The 21,997-nt window shown below is 43.4% G+C and overlaps 1 protein-coding gene and 1 long non-coding RNA gene across 3 annotated transcripts; one reads left to right on the forward strand and one right to left on the reverse strand.

Annotated features, from left to right (window-relative positions):
* Window positions 1–569: 569 nt before the first annotated feature.
* golgb1 (golgin B1) lies at window positions 570–19,898 on the reverse strand. Of its 2 annotated transcripts, none has more exons than XM_030439575.1 (20): window positions 19,789–19,898; window positions 18,134–18,212; window positions 17,231–17,422; window positions 17,027–17,140; window positions 16,725–16,889; window positions 16,516–16,638; window positions 15,617–15,730; window positions 14,665–15,367; window positions 14,473–14,549; window positions 12,594–12,654; window positions 6,198–11,238; window positions 5,706–6,117; window positions 5,385–5,618; window positions 4,468–5,304; window positions 4,098–4,291; window positions 3,840–3,999; window positions 3,386–3,486; window positions 3,236–3,307; window positions 2,536–2,626; window positions 570–2,439 (listed from the first exon to the last, which is right to left on the reverse strand). In XM_030439575.1, the coding sequence occupies exons 2-20, from the start codon at window positions 18,200–18,202 to the stop codon at window positions 2,302–2,304; spliced, it is 8,898 nt and encodes a 2,965-aa protein (XP_030295435.1). In that variant the 5' UTR covers window positions 18,203–18,212; window positions 19,789–19,898; the 3' UTR covers window positions 570–2,301. The 2 variants fall into 2 exon arrangements, with proteins under 2 accessions (XP_030295435.1, XP_030295434.1); XM_030439574.1 differs by having other exon boundaries at window positions 16,725–16,892.
* On the forward strand, window positions 19,401–21,479 carry LOC115595296 (uncharacterized). The gene is made up of 2 exons (XR_003986678.1): window positions 19,401–19,623; window positions 19,808–21,479. It is a non-coding gene; the product is annotated as an uncharacterized LOC115595296 (long non-coding RNA).
* The last annotated feature ends 518 nt before the right edge of the window (window positions 21,480–21,997 follow it).

The following is a 21,997-nucleotide window of genomic DNA, read 5'->3' on the forward strand; positions in this document are numbered from 1 at the left end:
AAAGTTACAAAATAAATGTAGTGGAGTAAAAAGTACAATATTCTGAAAGTATAAATTAACAGTTTTACATGAGTAACGGATCTGAATACGTCTTTCATCCCTTACAGGAGCTGTTTCTGTAGATCAGTTAAACAGCACTAATGAGCTACTGTACAGCTTGTAGCTACAGTTTCTTACTTGTTACTTTTATGAGCACAACTTGACTGCAGTCCAGCTACAGCTGTGATTTAGCCAGATGTTGCTCAGTTTCAACACTTGGGGGCAGACTCGTGTAGCTTAACACAAGAGCCTGCAGCAATCTAAATGTATACGTCTATGTAGGGTCTAGACAAAGACAATAATCTGAACCTTTAATGTTGTTGTGACTTATGTGTGACAGCAAAAACCCTTGAATTTATATAATTCTTCCTCTCCTACAGAGAAGCATTCTAGTGTTTTACGAGCAACATTTCATTATGTCATGACTTATTAACTACAAGAAGTTGTGTGTGCCCAACGGCTCTCAACAATAACAAGCATGACTACGTCAACAGTCTGTCTATTCAAAGAAGTCTGCTCAAACAGCAAAATCACTGATTAATAATAACCCATTTATTTTTAAGGACTTCACAAACAATAGGACAAAACGTGTTTTTATGGTGCTGAATTTCAACAAAGGAAAAAAAAAGTCCTAATATGAGTCAAAAAGGTCCTAATGTCCGTTTTATAAACAGACACACAAATAATTAATGCTTGACAAGATGAGTCCCTGATCTAAACCACCAACACTTTTATTACAGTTTAGTTTTCTATACAGCCCTTTTTAAGTTATTTACATTAAAAGTACATTTCAGTAGGTGTTAGATGTGAAGAAGAACATGTGAGGAGAAGATGAGTACAGAGGTTTCATTTCACCAACAGTGAGCCATTAAATAAACAAGAATCAAGAGGATGATATCATTTTACATGTAGGTAGTGTAAAACTCTTGGACAATAAATTATGCTACATCTGAGTAGTCAATGATGGGATGGATATCATTAGAAAACACAGCAGTCTTTCTCCTCTGGAATGAATCCACACGGTGGTAAAACATTGCACCCGCACGGCAACTTCACCTGCCATAAAACCTACAGAGTAAAGTTTAAAAGTGTGCAACAGAAGCATGGACGGAGATATGTCAAGGGGAAAACCCTCATCCAGCTGATAATACATGTACGTATGTACAAATTTCAATATAATGCTCCTTTTTCAGAATGTGATTTATATATAAAGGGGAAATTGGAAAGGAAAGGAAAACGCACAACAGGAATGTGTAAGAACAGAAATTGCACTGTGCTCTGTTTTTGTGCATGGAATGAGCAGAAGAGGAAGAGACGACACCTGAACCTCAAGCCATCTAAACAAAACTTCAACATATTGGGAACTATGCTTATTTGCTCTCTGGAGAGGTTTAACATCAGACTGTAAGATTAAAAACACTCTGATATCTGTCTACTGCAAGCAGCCAGTTAGCTCAGCAGAAAGACTGGAAAAGGGTTCGCTGAGCTTATCGTCAACTGTTAGCTTCCACACTAGAAACGGGGAAAATAGCCTGGCTTTCACCAACTGTACTAAACTCTGCCATCGCCCCTGAAGCTCATTTATTAACATATTTTGTGTTGTTGTGGTGGTTTTGTTAAGTGTCGTTTTACAGTTATGTGGTGTGGATGTATACAAAGACCTGGATAAGGCAAGCAGCATATTAGGATTCGGTATCCAGATCTTATGCTACATACACGGTTGTTGGGTGTTTAACTTAAGGCTGAAAGATCTAACTTCCAATTCTTTTCTGTTTTTTCCAAATTACGTTGGCTGGATTTTGTCATATTTGGCCGTTTCCTGTCTTGATGCTAAGCTAACACATATGCTGGCTTCAGCGCCATGTTTTACAGACAAACCAGGTGGCCTAGCGTAGCCCCCTAACGTAAAGTGACCCTTTTGTATCCGAATCTAAAGGCACGTGAAGAACACCATCTGCTGAAACACTTGATTATGAATCTACTTAAAATTAAACCATGTCCCTTTATGTCCTCTCTGCTTGGAAAAACGTATCATACACCATCAAACTCATACAATAGCAACAGAATTAAAATAAATGACACCGGCTTCCTTTATAAATCCACATACTTTGGCTAAAAGATTACGTCCTTTAAAGTGCAATGTCTCTGTGTAGATATAAGTTATTACATGTAACAATAGAAAACATATTGATGGCTTGGGTCAGCTCTGCGTCACCATTTTCGTTCCCCTCCTCTCTCTCTGTGTATAAAGGGAGCTGGTTTTCAAAGGTATCCGCCCATACACAGCAGCAGCAGGACGTGCACAGTGAGCAGATAGAGGCCGAGCAGCAGAGGGGTGCGCTGACGGGAGCAGAAGGCCACTCGGAGCATCCGCATCAAGCCCGGGCCACCTCTACGAGTCTGCAAGGGTACAGGAGACGTTCAGCTCATAAGTCTTCATCACTGCAGACATTACGATGACAAATGAGGCGGCTCAGCACATTAGTGGAGCCTTACCCGAGTGACGGCTCCTTCCGGCGGCTCGATGAAAACAGCGGTCTCTGATTGATCCGCCTCTTCTGCAGAGTTCCATTTAGCCTGGCTATGACTAACAATAACAATAAAAACAGATGTTAGCTGAAAACATGTTGGTGAATGAAGACATTGATCAGGACTAACAGAGTTTACATGCACTTGAAACCATTAACATACAGAAGAGAAACCTAAAACAACATGATATATAAACACATGTTGTAGTTTTATTTTGTGCGGTGTGTATTTTAGAGCTGAAACAGTTAATTACCTCCACAAAGGAGGTTTTGTTTTCACCCGTGACTGTTTCTTGGTTGGTTTGTGACAAGGATTACACTAAAACTACTGTATGGATTTGCATGAAACTTGGATGGAGGATGGGTCTCTGCCCAGAGTAGACCTTTTGATGTGGATGCGCATAAAGGGACAGATCCAGAAACATTATGTTTTTTTCTAGATTTTTGTCATTTTCTCAGGGATCAACGTATGGATTTGTTGGACTTGGTGAAAATAATCAGGCACATTAAGGTGGCTGGCTTAAATTATGATCGAGTTTGATATTAGATTAGGCTTGACAGAATTAAATGGGACTGTTATTTGATAGTTAATGGGAAAATATTGCTCAGAGCAGCTTTCGTTTTCTTGCATCTGCTTAACAATCTATGGTTTTTGTCACATTTCATACCGTTCGAGTCGATCCTGTGTGTCCATTAGCTGCTCCTCAGCAGCCACCCTCTGCTGCATCTCTTCATCCAGCCTGATGTGAAAGAGTTAAACATCAGTTAGTATCTTTATGTTTTACCAAACCAATTTTATTTCTGGACCTATTGTATACCTTCTCTGGAGCTCTTTGACTTGGGCTATGTAGGCGTGGCTGTCTAGCTGGCTGCTTCGTTCTTGTGGGGCTCCAGGTGCGCTGTGCATTTCCTCTGTGCCCTGTGAGAACATAATGACATTATAGAAAAATAACATTATAAACAACATCCATATCCAGTCGTGTCTGGTCGATTTTTGAGTTTTTATTATGCCCTCTGAGAGCCAAACTTCTGAAAGATTCTGAACAGCTTTGGATCAAGGTAGAATATGTCTAACACCACTTCAGGGCCAATTATTTATTCTCTGTGAGGTGAGATGTGAAAATAAAAAGGAAAAAGAAATCCCTCTTAGCTTACAACTCGTGTCCACAACCCCTGACAAGGATTCATGAGGAGAGTTTGGTTCATTTTTAAGAGGTAATGACCCAAAAACGTTTGAAAACACTGACTTAAAGCATGTGTTCAGACCCCTACCTCTCTCTGATAGTGTTCCTGTTCAAGTTTGGGCTTATGTGTGCGAGCTTCCTCCAGCATGGCGTTGAGCTGCCGCAGTTGTTGGTCCCTGTCTGAGAGCGTGGCGAGGGTCTGCTGCTTCAGCTGCTCTGCTTGAGCCATCCAGTCTATACGCTCCAGTCTACCAAACACACAAGACACACCGACATTTGTTTTTCTTCTTTTGTTTCTTCACATTGAGGATAACAGTGATTATAAAACACTGGCTCTGCGCCTCACCTGAGAGTTTCTATTTCCTGCTTGCCCATTTCAACCACGTTCTCCAGCTGCATTAAGACACTCAGCATGTCTTCGTTCTTCTTTTTCTCCTCAAACAGCTCCTGGCTGACTTTAATCAGCTCTCCTGCTCCCAGTCGAGCCAGCTCCGACTTCTGCTTGGTGAGCTCTGACGTCTGCGTTTGAAGCTGCTCCAGCTGCACACAAAGAGAAGGAATGGCAAAGAATATGCTGAATTATGGTAGATATCGATGAAAATCCACCAAAATAGTTCAACAGTTCACATCGTCAATAATACTTTTGCCATGAGAGCTGTAATGTATGTGTGCTCATGATGTAAATATGTAAATTTCTTGTCAGCCATGTTACTCACCAGTCTCTCCCTGTCGTTCTGCAGGGCTTGCAGTGCGTTCTTCAGCCCCCACACTTCTCCAGTGGAGCCTCCGGGGCTGCTGTGCACTGTGTGGACACCTGCCTTGCTCATCTCTTCTAGCTTCAGACTTATTTCATGAGCTTTGTTCACTGCCTCGTCCCTGCTGTCCTGGAGAGAGGCCATGGCTTTCGAGAATGACTGGTTCTCTGCTCTGAGCTGCGTCGTGACCTCTTTCTCCTCCAACAGCCTCTGTTCAACAGCCAGTAAATCCCGGGCCAGCTCTGCCACCCTCTCCTGGGCGCTCTCTGACTCCGTCCTCATCACACCTCCCTCCCATCGCAGCTCAGCTAGCTCTTTGCCCCTGCTCTCCTGCTCTTGCCGGTCCTTCTGTAGGGTCTCCTCCAAAGCCTCCACTTGTTCCCTCGCTGCTTGCAGCTGCTCCCTCAGCTTCTCCACCTCTGCGCCAGGAGCATCAATGACCTTTGCTGCTGTTGTAGACTCAACAGCCTGGCTAAGAGTCTCCCTTTCCACTCTGCCTGCTTCTACTTCTGTCTCTCTGGCTTTGCTAACACTCTGTAACTGACTCTCCAATTCCTCACGTTCCCTTTCCAGAGTAGAGATACGTGCTCGCTGAGCTGCCAGGAGCTGTTTGTGTTGGGAGTCCTTCATGCTCAGGACTTGGTTAAGTTCGTCGCGATAGCCGTGAAGCTGAGCAGACAGCTTGGCCTTTTCAGCATACAGGTCGTCTCTCTGGACCAGCAGAGAGCGCAGCTCCTCCTTCAGGCTGTTGTTCTCACCTGCTGCCTCTTGGATCAGAGCATCCTTCTCCATCATCACCTGGGACACAACACAAATATTATACTGAACGCTAAAACAAACTCTACAAATATTAGAAGTTTTAGGTTTTTGAACATTACCTGCAGGTGTTTCTCCTCCAGTTGCTTGTACATGTTGAGGACTCGGTCTCTGTCGTCCTGCAGGGAGCCCATGGCCTTCATGAAAGAGTCCAGTCGGGCTTTTCTGTTGTTGCTCTCTTCCTCCGCCTTTCGCAGTTTTTCTTCAAGATCCCGAAGTTCCCCTCGTCTCTGTTCCAGCTCTTCCTCGGCTCCCTGTGCCCTGCTGTCAGCCTCCTTTCTCGCCTCCTCTGCAGCCTGAGTAATAAAAAACACATTCATTAAGAATATCTCATATTTTCCAAATGATTTCTGAGTAAACATCAATGAGCAACATGCTAATACCTCAGCTACAGCTTGCTCCTTCTCCCCCAGCATTTCCACTTCTCTCCTCTCCTTCTCATGTAACTCAGTCTGCAGACTCTCTGTCAAGGCTTTAGAGGATCGCAGGTCCGTCTCTAGTTGCTCTACGTTCAGACAGAGCCGCCTCTCTTCTGCCTCCCTCTCTCTCAGCTCAGTCCTGGCCTGGTCGACTTCACCCTGCAGCCGACTCACGGCCTCCTCCAGAGCTTTGGTCCTCTGAAGGAGACTCTCAACCTCATTTTTCAGGGCATGGGCTTCGTTTTGTGTGGACTGCAGCTCGGTTGTAGTTTGCTGAAGTTTGCTCTTCTCCTCCTCAAGGGCAGCTTGGCTTTCTGTAACCTTCTTTTCCTCCTCTTCAAGTCTCAGCTGCAAATCTTTGACTGTTTTCTCGAGTCTGGAAGAATATAAAAATCTTATAAGCTTTGAGAAATAACAGAAAACATGGAAATAACACAATAAAAGATTTTTTTTTACCTCTGGACTGAAAGCTGAAGCTCCTCTTTCAGTGTAGATTCTTTCTGAAGCTGTTCTGTCAGGTCCTTGGCTCGTGTTTCTGCCTCCCGAACTTCAGCCTCCTTACCCTGCAGAGCATCGTTGAAGCGAGTCTCCCACTGCCGGGCCTCATCCAAAACTCTGTCCCGGTCATCTTGCAATGAGGACATGCAGCGCGAGAAGGCAGCTAGCCTGGCCAGAGACTCGTCCAGACGAGCTTGTGTCTCCTGAGCCCGTCTGTCAGCTGCTTCTGCGACCTCTCGGGCCTCCAGAGTGGCTTCCTCTTCTTTGTCCCTGTCGTTGTACGCTTCCTCCAGTCTCAGCTCCATATCCTTGAGCTCGGCTCCCAGCCTGAATCTCACAGAGTCGAGGGTCTGCTCTGCCTCTGCTTTCATTGCAGCCTCTTTCTTTTGGGCATTCTGTTCGAGGTCTGCCTTCTCAGCTAAAGCGACACTCGCCTGCTTCTGGGCTTCATCCAGCTGGGATTTACAGCTCGCCAACTCTGCTTCAGTCCTTTTCAGGTCTTCTACAGTTTTGGAAGTCTCCACCTGGGATTGTTCTAGTTTCTTATGGAGCTCATCGTGGCTGAGCTGCAGCGCTTTAGTTTCTCTTCCCAGTTCACTGATTCTCTCCTGGTACTTGATGCAGTCCTTCTGCAGCTGACGGACCTCCAGCTGCTTCTCCCTCAGCAGTTCCTCCAGCTGACGTGCTCTGCTCTGGCTGCCTTCCCTCACCCTCTGTGCAGACCTCAGTTGTTGCTCCAGCTCCCTCTGCTTACCCGACTCTGCTTCAGCTTCGGCTCTTTCTCTCTGGGCTTGCCTCATGTCCTCCTCCAGCCTGGCAGCGCGATCACTTTCAATCTGAGCCGCGGCTTCGAGCTCGGCTCGCTCCCTTTCCAACCTCTCCACCTCTCGCTGCAGCTCGGTGAGGTGCTCCCGATTGTCTGCTGCCTCTTGCTGATAGCCAGCAATGCTCCCGTTGAGCTGAGCCAACTGGTTCATCAGACGCTCCTCCACGTTATCCTTCTCAGTTTCCAGGCTTCTGAGCAGCTCTTTAAACTGGGCTTCCCTCTTTGAACTCTCCTCAATCAGACTCCTTTCTCTCTCTTTGCTCTCTTGGAGGCACGTCTCCAAAGAGGCCACAAGGCTCTCCTTCTCTTTGCCCTCCTGAAGATCTCGCTCAAAAGAGGCCAGTTGAGCTTTGAGTTCAGCCTCCTGTTGCTGCCACAGCTCCCTCTCCGCCCTGACAGCTGCCTCCATCTCCCTTATTTTATCCTCCAATAAAACTTGAGCAGTCATTTCTGCTTTTTCTTGTTCCTCGGGAGGTTGTAAATGTGTTTCTGGTGCCTGCACTGCAACTATTTCATCAGCTGGTGTGTCCTCTCCCTTGTCTTCATTCTGACTCTCAACAGGCTCTGCTCTGGTCATGATTATGTCTGATTTCTGAGCGGTGACAACTTCTTCTACAACAGCTGCAGAACCTAGAAGAGTAGCTTCAACTATATTGTCCTCTTTCACCTCTGTTTGTGCAAGTTGTTCCTTCAACCCTTCAACCTGCTGCCCTAAAGAGTCTCTTTCTGCCACTGTAGTGTCCAACTCTGCTTTCAAACCTTCCAGCTCATCTTGAAGTCTCTCAACTTCAGCATTGAGAACCCTGCTCTCTCGTTTTGTTCCAGTCCTTTCCTGCATCTCTTTCAGTCTCTCATTCTCCTCCTCTAAATCCAGTATTTTCTGCTGCTTCATTTTCGCAAACTTTCTCATTTTATCTTTCACTGAATCCACCTCTTTCTGCGCCTCTTCTGCCTGTCTTTCAGCTTCCTGTCTGGCGGCCTCGTGCGTTCTCACCTTGGCTGCGAGCTCTTGCCTCTCCTGCCTGGCGGCCTCCAGGACTCGCCTCACTCGCTCTGCCTCGTCGCTCACGTTCTCATACGACTTGAGCAGAGTCTCGTACTCGTCCTTCATGCTTTGAACCTTTTCCTCCCATTCTCTGCATCTCCTCGCGGCCTCTTCTTTCGCCAGCTCCACTTCTCTCTTACAGGCGTCTTTCTCGTTCAGTATGCCCTCCATGGCCAGTTTGAGGCTCTCGCAGGATGAGCCTAAGCTTTCGTTTTCCAGTAACGTCCGGTCTACCTCATCAATCAGTTTCACTTTTTCCGCTCTGAGCTTCTCCAGCTCATCCTCGGCTGACTCCATTTTCTGCTGCAGTTCAGCTATGAGCTTCTCAGTTGAAGCCAGTTGTTCCTTCTGGGTTTTGTTTTCTTTTAAAGCCTCTTTGCGAGAGATCAGAGCAGCCTGAAGCTTTCGCTGAAGCTGCTGGATCTTCGCCTCGCTGTCTTTTTCTTCCTCTTGCTTCTGTGGAACCTCAACCTCTAACCTCTGGGTTTTTTCTTGCTCGGCCTTCAGTTCCTCCTGTAAAGAAGATATTAGCTGATCCTTCTCAGACACTGTATCCTGCATTGAGTGTATGAGAGAGGTCTGCTCGCTGAGCTGCTGACTCAGCTCCGTGATTTCATGGTTCTTATTGTCGAGGAACTGCTTAAAGTCTTCAACTTCAGCCTGAAGAGTTGCAATGCAGGATGTAGAATCGGCAGATGCTGCGCTGGCTGCAGCTTCCATCTCTGATTTCAAGGATTCAGCGTAAGACTCCGCTTGGCGATGCTTTTCCCGAAGATCATCAATTTCCTCTGAGAGTGCATCGATCTGTCTCTCCTTTTCTCGTAGTGCTTTTAGCTCTTCACCCACTTCCAAAACTTCAGCCTCCTTCTGAGACAAACTGTCTTGGGTTTCCTGCAGCTGCTTCTCTAGTTCTGCGTTAGCAATCCGCACAGTTTGGATCTCTTCAGTGAGAGCTTTCAGAGATTCCTCCATTTGTGCAGAAAGAACGGCAGACTTCTCTGCAGGAGGCTGAACTGGATCGCTGGATTGTGGTTGTGATGAATCCGTCTCAGATGCAGCAAAGTCCACCCAGTCCTCCTGGACCCAGTCACCTGCTGCTTGCTTTTCCAACTTTTCAGCCAGTTGCTTGCTCTCTTGGTGAGGCACTTCCCCCCCTTTTTCTTCAAACTCTCTCAGTTTAGTCAGAAGAACTTCTCGCTCGTCGCTCTGCAGCTCAAAACGCTCCATCAGATCGCTGTATTCTTCCTTCTGCTGCTTCAGCTGCTCACGGTGGTGCCTATCTTTCTCCTTTGCTTTGCGGATAGTCTCCTTGCGGGACTCTTGTGCCTCCTGAACTTTCTTCTGAAGGGTTTCACACTCGGCTTCGAGAGAAGTCACTTGGGATTGTAACACAGTTGTTCCGGATGAAACATCGGCCTGCTGAGAGTTTTCAGCTTCTTCACTTAGCTTTTCATTCAGAGCAAGTGCCTCAGTGAGAGCTTGATCCTGCTGACTGATCCTCTGCTCAAGAGTCTCAACTGTTTCTTCTTTGGATCTTAGAGCTTGCTCCAGTTCGATGAGTTTGGCCTCCATTTCTTCAATCTCATGTCCTCTAGATTGTTCAACCTCTGGAGTTTCGACCTTTTGCTCTTTCCATTTCTTTGCTTCCGTCTCAAAATCAGCAACCTTCTTCATGAGCTCTTTGCGTTGCACAAGAGCAGCCTGCAGCTTCTTCTTCGTGGTCATCAGTTGGCTTTCCAGCACTCCTTTCTCTTTTCGCAAACTAGCAACTTCATCGTCTTCAGGAGCAGCTGAGTCTTCACAACTAACATTGTCTTTCTCATTTCTGACCTTCTCCAGTTCCACCAGCTGCTCTTTCAGTTTATTAAACTCTCTGTCTGTCTGGAACTTCTCTTCTTCTGCCTGGAGGAGTTTTGCGGACATGCTGTCACTGAGCTCCATCACCTCTTGCTCCTTTTCGCTGAGACGAAGCTGCAGCTCGCTGATCTCCGACTCCTGCTTTGACAAAGTGTCATTGTTGATCTCTGACGTCTGAGAGTATTCCAACATATTGTTTTCCATTTCTCGAAGCCTCCTTTCAAGCTCAGAGGAGAGGAGCTCTCGGTCCTCCAGCTGAACACTCAGCATCCTGAACTGTCCCTGCTGCTCAGAGAAAGCTTCACGGGCCATTTCCAGATCTGCCTGCAGGGCCTGGATCTTCTCCTCCTTTGCGTTACTTTGAGCAGTTAAAATTTCTATCTGTTCTTCTAGAAGCTGCATTTCTACGCTGTGTTTCTCCACCACAGAGCTGCTCTGCTGGGAAAGCATGTCCACCTCCTCTCTGGCTGATTTAAGCTCCTCTGCAAAATTATTCACCTTTAACTCTGCCTCTTCTCTGGCAGCAGTGAGAGACTGTGTGTCTTCTTCCAGGCTCTTGATTTTCTCCTGTGACTGTGCTGCTGTGTCTCTGAGCCTCTGCAGCTCAGCCAGAAGCTCGCTGTACCTCTTCTGAAGCTCCTCAGCTAACACCTGAGCGAAGACCTGACCAGAGGGTTCGTTTCCATCTGTGGAGGATGAACTCTGGTGAGTTACATGAACTTGTACCGTCTCTCGTATGACGACAGAGGAGGTTTCAACTTGAACTGTGGAGGTCTCCGACTCCATGCTCGTTGCCTCCCACGAGGACTGCAGCTGCATCTGGCCTAAGTCCTGCATTAAGGATGGCCACTCCTGGCCTCCATCTTGATTCACAGCTTCCAGCAGGGTCCAGCTGCTGTGGGCCACCTCTGAATCTGAACTGGCGATCATCTCATCTGAGGAGGTCCCTTTGGATTCTTCTGGGGATTCAGACTGGTGTCCAATAAGCTCTGGGCTGCTCTCATTGTCTGCAGGAATGGAGATGACTGAGGTGTCTTCAGCAACTAAAGTGGTCTCCTCTTCTTGTGGGTCCTCCATGAAGTCAGTGAGGGCTGCAGAGCTGTCACGTGAGGGCGTACTGGCATCCTGGGCCTGATCTGGTGTCTGATCATCGTTCTCACAGGATGCAACATCACTGGAGATCTGCCGTGTAGCCAGTCTGAGAGACTCCTGTAACCCGGCCAACTCGTTGTCTTTTTCTAACAGCTGCTGCTCCAGTTCCACGATGCGAGCTGTATGACAACAAAGTAAGGAAAATTCATTTTTTCAAGGGAAAAGTTGAAGGAAATTGTTTTTTTCTACATAATCTACATTAAATCCAAGATAAGTTTATTTCATTGCAACGGCATCATTTGCATAATAACAAAGGCAACACATACAAGATGGGAATCAAAGTCATTTTGCTGCAGAGCGAGGGAAGCTGGTTTATGACAACTTTTTGTCGCAGAGTAGAAATATAAATAGTTTTGTATCCATTTTATTGTTTTGCTGCTTCCTCATGCTTGCTTTTGATCCCATGTTTACTATTTTTGTGCATTACAGGACTTCCTGTTTGCTCGTAATGCGTAAGCCTCTCATAATTTTCTGAATCCTGCACAATCTGTTTCTTTGATTTCGTCGCTGTGTTTCTGCTGTTTTGTTTTACTGTGCAAATTAATACATCAAAAATAAATACAATTTGGTTTTCTGTGTCCTGTGACTGCATCAGAAACTTTCCTTCCAAGTGGGTTAAAGTGTTTTGGCACATGATCACGTTTAATTCATAACCAATCAGAAATATCTCAAGTCAAGCGGAAGATTGTAAGATGAGATGTTTTAGAAATAGATGCTGGGAGAAATACTGTTGTCTTGCATTTTAAATCCAAACCCTTAGTATTCCAGGCTTGTAGCGTACTTTTCTGCAATCTGAGAGAATACGTAAAATGCTCTGAACAGTGGTAGGAGACAGTTTTGGTGTTCTTTGTCTTGCTGTTTGGGTCCTATGCGCCTGTTAGTGGTTATCTATTTGAAGTTGCAGCAGGCTGATCAAAGGAAGACAACAAACCACCCAAACTCTAATCCATACAGTCTTAACAATTACTTTATGCAGCTTCAGAAGATGATGTGTGCTGCTCAGATGCACAACAGATCAAAGTTCATTCCGAGAGTTTTTCGTTCAGAAAATTAATATTTAACTGAACAAAATCAATCCCAGAAACGGAACTGACTACTTTTATTATCTTGGTCAGTCTAGTTTAAGACTTCTGCACATAAAATAATAAAAATCAAACAAAGACAGGATGATGTCCTGAAGTATGACTGTGCAAACTTTTCCTCTTACACTGTTTCAAAAAAAACCCCCAGAATGATTTGAAAGCAGAGCAGTGGTGCAGAAGTTGCAGCTGGTAAGAACTTTACACTGGTGGGTAGCTTCACCTGTAAAAATGCATAATATGGCTGCAACTGATGGTTCACTTTATTTACAGATTAATTGTGTTTGACACACAGAGCAAAACTCCTTTTTACCGTCTGTGTGAACATTGGAGCGTTTGACTGTTTTGATGTAACGTATGAGTTTTATTTTGGGAGTGATATCCTGTTTTTGTACCTTTTTTAGCTTCAGATGAATCCTCTGCTGACGGTTCAGTCACGTCGTCTCTTTCAGACATCTGAAACAGACGGAAACAGAAAATGAGAACTGGCAGGATTGAAACTTCTTTGTATCCTTTATTTAATCGTCTACTAGAGGAAAAGGAGGAATGACACTTTTCAGAACTCTATATGGTTGCTCTTACAATTTAAATCTCTATCAGCTGCAGACACGGCTGTAGTGTTAGGTGAAGGTCGGGTATGACAACGGATCAGCGCAGAAGGGATTAGACATGCTTCCTCACAGCGAGTTGAAGTGTTGCACTGTATTAATTACTGTCTATGACCCTGCTCCTGTCCTGTCTGGGACACCTGGCCAGACGCCAGTTGTGCCTCTGAACCACCAGGTGTAGAAGATGAGACAAGTCCGACCGCCCTGCTCTCAAAATAAAAGTTGACTCTGCAAACTTTGTTTAAGAGAAAGACGAAAAGTGCTCATGAAAAGGCTGCCTGGCTTTGTAGACAGAACTACTTTGAATTAAATAATTAAAAGTTCTTATTCTTGAGCTTACACTAAGCTACATATCTTCTACTTCAATACCTTTTATTAATCATAAAAACAGAGACAGAGGCGTTACAAAGGCACTGAGAGACTTTGAAGTTAAAGCCTTGCAGAGATGATAAAACTTACAGAATATTTCAGAGCTGTTTACGAATTCCTTTTGAAGTTTATATCTCAGGAAAAATAAGCTGCTTTCATCCGGTTTCAAGCAGGTAATGATCCCCAAAACAACTTTAAGATTTCATTCGCACTGTGATCGGAATGTGAATCATCCAGACCTGTGTTTCTGCAACTTTTTACATCATGTACCACCTTGAAAATGATCTGTCTGGCCATGTACCACAATTATGACCAACATTAAACTACAGTAGCGTTGATCTACTCGTGCTTGGTTTAACTGTGGTTATCTTCAGTTCAGTTCCTGTTTAAACCCATGTTTGTAGTGTTTATGAACCTTTCATTTTACTTCAACTTGAGAATGCAGTCTGTACGATATGACCACATTCTTCTAGCTAATAACTTCAAGTAGTAGCTAGAAGTCTTTGATTAACGCAGGGTGTCACACACTTAAATCTAATGTTTTTTAAGACAGATTTTAACCAAATTTAAATGTTTTTACAAATCCTCTTTTTAATTTAAGCCTTGCAGGTTAAGTGTATACATGTATGTAGTAAATATACGTGATCTTGTGTAGAAGAAGGTTTTATGCAGCGGTGGCAAAAGTACACACTTTCTTTTACTCACGTGGAAGTACAGAAACTTGTCTACAGAAAGTACTGAGTTAACGTCTTTACTCAAGGAAGTACAGCAAGTGTCCACCTGTAGGACATTTCTGTGCAAAGGCAACAGACCCTCACATCACATTACTAATTTCAAGGAAATCTACATGGTTTTATGTAGGAATATACTTGTTAGAGTGAGTTAGGTTTATCTACATTTTGCCAACTCTGCAAGTAAAAAGAAAAAAGACAGTGTTATGTTCAGCGATAGGTTTAAAGTTTGTAACATCAGAAATGTGGAGATTCAAACAGGAGAGCTCAGAAATTTTCAGATTCAGAGTTGAGATTATTCCTGACTTTTAAAGCATAATAATTTAAATATTCAAAGTACAGCAGCCTCTGCTTCCTTTGACCTCAGTTGCACCATGTTTGTTGACGAGTCCACAAGCCCTGCATAACTTATTTACATAGTGTGATCTCATCGCAGGCAGAATCAAGATTTTAATCCTGACAAATAATACAGTGGCTCTTGGACAGAACGCCATAACCCCAATAATGCATACAGAGACAGATTGTATGTTAATATCAGGTGTAAATGAGTTCTTCTTGGCACTGACCGTTACGATTTGCTGCTCCAGCTCTTGTATCTTGGCAGCGGTTTCCTGCTGTTCTGTGTTTTTTCTGTCTAGTTGCTCTGAAAATCAGAGATTCATCATAAAATATGTTATTATATAATATATAATACTGAATGTTTGGGATTAACACACTGAATTTCATGAAAAAAATAGAACCCAGGCACATTTTCTTACCCTGAAGGGTTTCCATGGTGTCTGTGAGCTCGGCACAATTTTCCTCAATCTCACTGCTTTCATCTCTCAGCTTCATCAGTTGTGTCTCAATAGACTGAACAGCGTCCAGGACCAGTGAGAAGTCAGCAGGGAAGGGCAGCTCCTCTGTTGATTGCACATCTTCTGGAGCCAGAGGACGGAGATGTCTCCATATTTCAGCCAAGATCTCACCCTTCCTCTGAGAATCTTCCTGCTCTTCCTTCAGTGAAGCCAGCTCTCGCTCTAGTTTCTCTACTTCTGACTTCTCCCTCTGTGGGGCGTCCTGGCTGGCATGCTCGACTGCCTCCCTCATAGATGCAAGCTCACTTTCAAGCCGAACTATTTCCGCCCTGTCTCTTTCTGAAGCATCGTGGCTCACTTGGACGGCTGCAAGCTCAGCCTCTTTCATCACAGCTAGTTCTCTCTCCAACCTGGCAACCTCCATCCTCTCCTTCTCCAGAGCCTCCTGACTAACATGCTCTGCCTCTCTCAAGGAGGCCAGCTCGCTCTCCTGCCTCGCCACCTCCATGCTCTGCCTTTCCAAAGCCTCCAGACTGGTTCGGAGGGCCGAGAGTTCAGCATCGGCCCTGCTGGACTGTTCTGCCCACTGCCGCCTCTCTTCCTCCCTTTGCTTGACAGCCTCGACCAACTCCTGCTCCATCTGCCGGAACTGAGCAGTCAAGATCTGTGCAGAAAGAGAACGAGGCAGAGAGGAGGAGGATATTAGTGGGTGTGGGTTTTGTGGTTCAGCCAAACAATGCATACTAATGGCGATGCAGGGTGTGTTTGTTTGAGTAGTCATCTTTTCATCAAGCAGGAGCAGGTTTCATTAGAAGTGAAGCATATGTAAATATCTGCCAATGTGTGGAACAGTGTCTAAAGCCACATGATTTAAGTAGCTGCACACTGGCATCCAGAACAACAGGATCTGTACCTGTTTCTGCTGGTCTGCACTGCTCACTTCCTCTTGCAGCATCTCCAGCACTTGGGAGCGAGAGGTTAAGGACTCCTCGAGCTCCTCACAGCGCCTCTGTGCTGCATTCAGTGCCTGGGAGGACGAAAAAAGACCAAATGATTGTATTCAGGATAAACTTGTCTTTGAAATGAGGATTCCATCTGCTGAATAGACTGAAACATTTTTGTGTTTATTCACCGAGAGATGAACCGAAGCAAATTTCAGCTATTTGCCAGTTATAGTCAATTGACTGATTAGTCATTAGAAGGAAAACTGGTCACAAACTACTTTGATTAAGGCAGCAAAAAATTACTTATTTTGTCGATTTGTCCATTATTTTCTTGATGATGTATATATTTCTCTATCAGTAGTTGCTTTGTGTATAAAATGCCAGAAAATTGTAAAATTAAAAAAAAAATTTAAAGGCTGGAATCAGGTAATTTTCTTTGTTTTTTTTTTTTTTTTTACTCAAACTTATCTATTAGTCATTTCAGCTTTAATTTCGAAGATCGATTATTCGTTTCTATCACTTTTCAAGCAATCAAAGATAAGTGTCGAAGGATAGAAGATGATGAATGTCATATAGATTTTAAAGCCCTTTGAGACAAGTGTCTGTCCTGTTTCAAACAATCAACTAGAGGTGAAACTAATTAATGAATTGATAGAAAGAACATTTGTTCCTTTTTCGGGCAAAACCCCAAAAATTTCCACGGTTCCACGGTTCCATCTTCTCAAAAATGAATATTAGCTGTTTTTCTTCTTTTAGAAATACACAGATATTGTCTGAAACACACTTAGACTAGGGGTTGAATTGATGAATTATAAATGAATTAACCACAAATTAGAAGTCAGTTATTTGATAAAACTGCTGGATGTACCTGCTGAAGCTCGCCATCATTCTGAGTCTGTGCCGAGACCCTCAGCAGCTCTTCTTCATGTTTCTGGATCTGCTCCTGGAAACGCACATCCTTCTCACAGACTACAGCCTGCAGCTTCCTCAACTGAAGACAAAAAAAACACCAAATCATTCAGGAAGAGCTCTGTCATGAAATTTGAACATCATTAATTCATGACAAAGCATTGTTACCTGTTCAGTGTGCACGGACTCTTTCTCTTGAAGGAGCTGTTCTGTGGACTGGAGTCGTTCCTGAAGCCCTCTGCTGTTCGCCTCCTCCTCCCTCAGCTTGTTTTTAAGTTCTTGGAGCTCCTCCTCAACTGCAGCATCGGCTCCTGTGAAAGAGCTGTCTGGACTCTGCTGCAGACAAAACAGATGTTCAAGTCAGATTAAAAAAAAAGTGCTCTAGCTTTATTGTGAGTTTGTGGTTAGCGAGTTGCAAAAGAGAGCTGGAGGCGGATCCTACGAGCATGAGTAAGATGATTCAGACTTACTGTTGCTCCTCCCTGCCCTTTCAGTTCAGTTATCTGTTTGGTGAGTGAGGCCATCTTCGCTTTGGCCTGAAGTTTGAGTTTGGTGAAGCGGGCCTCAGCTTCATCTTTCTCATTCTGCAGATAGGAAGCAAAAAGGTAGATGTGCTCTGTCAGGAAAGACGTTACTTTGCATAAAGAATATAGTACCTTTTAAAGACTTGATACCTTAAGCTGTACATCTTTGTTGGACAGCTCAGTGTCCTTCTGGACCAGCTGGGTGTCTTTATCTCGGATGAGTTCCTTCAAGTGGACCACCAGTTGTTCCAGGTGAGCCAGCCTCTCCATGACCTCCTCAGGCGCCTCAGACTCCACCGGAGACTGACTCTCATCGGCGGGGAGCTGACGCACCAGCGTGTCCTGGTTACGGAAACAGATAAAGTCAGTTTGTTTGTCACAGTTAGTGCAACTCAACCTGTGTGAAACAGCAACATAATGACTGAGTCAAGTCTGAGAAAACAACTCTGATGATGTGAATAGGATCTATGATACAAGCACCTAGATCTGGGTCAGAGTTATGCCAACATTTTGAGTCAGCGAGTGAACTTTTTTTTAAATCTTGCATTACATATTTAGATATCCTTGGAGTATGCAATACAAGATAAAACTGTCTCTGACCTTTATCTGTTGAAAAATAGCAGTGCACACTGCTACGAACTATGATAATGAATCGGGTGCATGATAGTGATCAATCCAGACAAACAAATCTCCGGCAATCACAGATAATCAGTCTTCTTATTCTTATTCATTTCAAAACAAAACAAATGAGTTTCAGCTAGAAGCCCTCATCAGCAAATAAATGCACACAAACAAAAAAAATAAAAAATACTTCTCATCTGCGAGTGTTTCCTTTGTTTTGACCTATTTCTGTAAATATAAGATGCCTAAAGAAATAATCTATTTTTGCTTTAAAACATGAGAGTCAAGCAGACACTTCATGTCATCATCTTCAGAGGATAAAAATCTCTTGAGGGTGTTAAAACTGGACCAGGCACAAAATATACAAATACTTATATTGTATCATCTGGGGAAGCATTACTCTTCATTTTAATGTATGCGTTGCTCTCTCACCTGTTGGTCTCCATCTGGGGCCTCCTCTCCAGAAAGCTCCTGGAGGACCGTGGCCAGACGGCTGAACATAAAGACGGCACTGCGAGCAGGGAAATAATAACAAATCTTTGAGGCTTCAGTGTAAACCAACAAAAGTAATGTGGGTGACATAAATCATTCCTTTGCTGCAACTGCGCACACCCTGCTTTGTTTGCTGTAGATAAAATGGTGGAAACAAAACACCTATTCATCAAAACCTTTCTGCCGTTGACACAGTCTTCCGTCAATGTTAAGCCTCAGTATTTTCTCAGCTGCGAGCGTGAATTTTTTAGTTTATTCATGGTAACATAATTGCAGCCTACAGTTAAACCTGTCTTGCGTTCATAATGCACTTGCCCTTCTTCGAAGACGGTGCCAAGAACAGCTTGAAGTGCTGCCTGACGCTGATGCTGAATGACATGTCCTCTGAGGTGTGAATATAAACATAGTCCCGAGCATATTTACTGGATTACACTGTTGTATGCACACAGTGTCAGCAGGCAGAGGCAGGAAACATTACACTAAAGCTGAATCTGTCAGTCGAGTCAGTAGAAAAATAACTATTTGGACGATTGATTAGTTGATTTCAACGTATTTTTCAGGGCTGCAACTACCATGTATTTTGCCTATTGATTAATAGATTATTTTCAAGATCAATCGTTTAGTTGTTTGCACTGGAAACTGTCAGAAAATAGCAAAAATGTCGGTCAGACAGTGTTTCCCAAAGCTCATGACATCCTCAAATATCTCGTTTTGTCCACGATGTAAAATGTTTTCTCTTTACTGTCACATAGGCATAAACAACCCAGTTCATTTATACCATTTAAGCTTAAACCAGATAATGTTATCACTTGATTGTACATTCTGTGACATATCTTCATCTTTCTTTTGTGCTTTGTGAATAGTTTTGGTCAGCAAAAAATAATGCAACACATTTCATTTGATATTTGTTGCAGATCTATACACATGCATATCCCAATATCCATAACTCATTGTGTAATAAGCAGACTAACTCGAACATGAGGTCAAATTAATATATTACATTATATATATTTATTTATATATCTATCTATTTACTTATTTATGAGGATATTTGCAGCTTTTTATTCACCACACAAATTTGCACCACCATGCTTGCTGAAGCATATTTTGTACAATTCCTTACTTTTCCTCTTCTACATCAAAACAACACATTATCAGACACCCCCAACCTGTTACCTCCCGAGTCAGCCCGAACAGATCCGACTCCTTCCGAACCCGCCGGACACTCCACTGCGGCTGCGTCACTCTTTTAGTGAACAGCAAAGATTATAGCAAGCTAACGCGAAAATGGACGGCAAACTTTTCACACGGCTGGACGGCGACATTTTAAGAAAGAAGTAGAGACACGAGAAGATTAAGAAAGGGTGTCGTGAGCGGGATAGTCTGTGAAAAGCTCCAGTGTTTACTCTGGCTGTAGTTGCCACGGAACTGTAAGTTAGCTAAGGCTACTTAGCTAGCTAACGCTGAATACTCGTAAATAAGGACAGCTTCTTTAACGGCTGCCTCGCGGGGGTTTTCTCCTCCGTGCGTGACAGCTCAGCTATGCAGCTCAGAAGAAGGTGTCTTTTTAAAAAAGAGATGACCCTTTAACTTACCTGTGCTTGTGCTTCCCAGGTAAATGTGTCTGCTTTTTATCTGATATATTTCCTCGGATGGATGTCAGAGCATAGCCACATCACCAAACATTCCCGGAAACAAAGCTTCCTGACCTCTGATTGGACAGCCTGGGAGCTGCGTGTGTAAGGGACCGTCTGCAAGTTACCAAGCGTCTACTGCTTTCTAGGGAGCATCTGCAAGGAATAGAACTTGTGAAAAAAAAAAAACGAAAAATGATCCCTTGAGCCAGAACACACATTAATTCTACACCTGGAAGCATACAGAAGACAAAATGAAGATGGCAGGACATGATCAAAGAGTCAACCTGATCATCAACCAGGGCAGGCAGCTGGGGAGGAGTCTGATGCTGCTGGCGCACTACACCACAGTGTTTGTGGCCTTCGTGGGGCGCACCGTGCAGTGGATGGTGGATGCGGTGAAGTGGACCAGCCTGTTTGCACGCTACACAGTGTCAATGTTCGACTCCATCTACAGACATCTGCACTGGGGGAAGAGGAAAGGCGCCAGAGAGATCTGCCCGAGCTCGGACATGGAACCACAGTGACGTGATGTTGATTATAACTGTGTTGTTGAGACAGGAAGCCAAATCAAGATAGCAAAGTATGTAAAAGGAAGCTGAAAGAAGAAAAGACGGAACTTCTGATAGTGGACGAAGAATGAAAATGAGGCCTTAATGAAGTATATATGTGAAAATATGGCTTTTTACTTTTTTAAGCTCTTAAAACATAGTCTTATTAGTGGTATATTTGTATATGTGGTAACATATATTCCGTATTTTGTTATTGTCATCAAAAAGCTCTTCCAAAATGTTGGAAACAAAATGGGTCTCACTAACCTGTTGATATGACTGTTCATGCAAATGTGTCACAGGGTAATTCAAACTAAAGTAATGTATGCCTTTACCGTATAACATTATTGCACTTACAGCAGAGACGGGGTGGATTTTTAACTGACAGCTACATGAACATTAAAACTATTGCAGCCAAATTACTTTATTTTTTATATCTGTGCCTGTCTGAAGCATAAAGAAGTATTTCATTTCGCTGTAACATCTGTTGATTTCATTGCAAATTGTAAGATAGTGAGCTACCAAACTGACGATGCTGCTTCCTGTGGTTTTCCTGTGATGATCCCAAACATGTATTTTGAAACTTTAATGGCCAGAAAAGAAAAACACTACAATTCTGCTGAATGTGATCCATGTAAACCTTTCCTGGAATGTTGATGTGAGAAAGTGAAATGTTACTTTAAGTTGCTGCGTTTACTGATTAAGTCTTTACTTATACTTTTTTTTATATACAGTTATATTTTCATTAATAGTACGTACAGACTTCATTTCAAGCACTGACATATATAAACATGTTATTTTTCTTTATTTCTTGTTAGCAAGTTGTAAGAATGTTGGAAACATTAACCACGTTCATACTGCTTTAAAGTTGTTGTGCTAAAGTAAGGAGGTGGTTCTTAAATTCAATCAACCAACACTAAAATATGGTTGTTTTATTATCCTTGTTTCTTGTGTTTACACTAAGTTCAAAAAGCTTTCTGCAGTGTTCTGATATTGATTTTACTGAATCAAACTGTAATGTTTAAGTTACTGTACCAATCAGCCATGGCTCACGCCCTCTTGGTTATAAACTGTGGTATCCAAATAAAATTCTCAATCATATGGTGTTTTGTAATTTTGGTTTATTTGCAGAATAACATTGATTGCAAGTGAAGTGAATTCAAGATAAAAAAAACACGAATGTATGTAACTTTAGCTTCGTGTGAAATTGGTGCTGTCACTTTTTAAAGCTGCTACAGGAAACTTTCATTTCTTGTAGATTTTGGCGCCCCCTGTGGACAGAAGCAAAATAAACCTTGTGTTAACGCCATGCGACCAGACTACAGAGCAGCTCCTCAGCCCTCATCTCAGCACATAGCCAGAAAAAATACTTTAAACCGTTTGACTTATCCGACCTGAAGAAGTGAGAATCTGACGTAGTGACAGACTTTGAGAATGTTTAGAATAACTATATAGAAATAGGAAGTGTTCTCATTGATGGTCTCATATCAGAAGTTCCTTGTCGTATGTTTATCTAAAGGATCAGAGTCCTTTTTCCATCACTCACACTCTGATGTTTATGCTGAGTAAAGTGTATCCCATCCACTCAGATGACTGTGGTGGACGTCCCGTGTCTCCAT

This window comes from Sparus aurata, chromosome 14, assembly GCF_900880675.1.
Source record: "Sparus aurata chromosome 14, fSpaAur1.1, whole genome shotgun sequence".
Lineage (NCBI taxonomy): Eukaryota > Metazoa > Chordata > Actinopteri > Spariformes > Sparidae > Sparus > Sparus aurata.

What these genes read in the sequence shown, in the direction of transcription:
- golgb1 (XM_030439574.1), bottom strand. Translation starts at nt 18,202, where the DNA reads ATGTTCAGCCGTCTGGCCACGGTCCTCCAGGAGCTTTCTGGAGAGGAG. An exon ending in AGTCCGTGCACACTGAACAG is followed by an intron (nt 16,639 to 16,724) that starts GTAACAATGCTT and finishes TTTTGTCTTCAG; the next exon opens with TTGAGGAAGCTGCAGGCTGT. An exon ending in TGGAGGAGAAACACCTGCAG is followed by an intron (nt 5,305 to 5,384) that starts GTAATGTTCAAA and finishes GTTGTGTCCCAG; the next exon opens with GTGATGATGGAGAAGGATGC.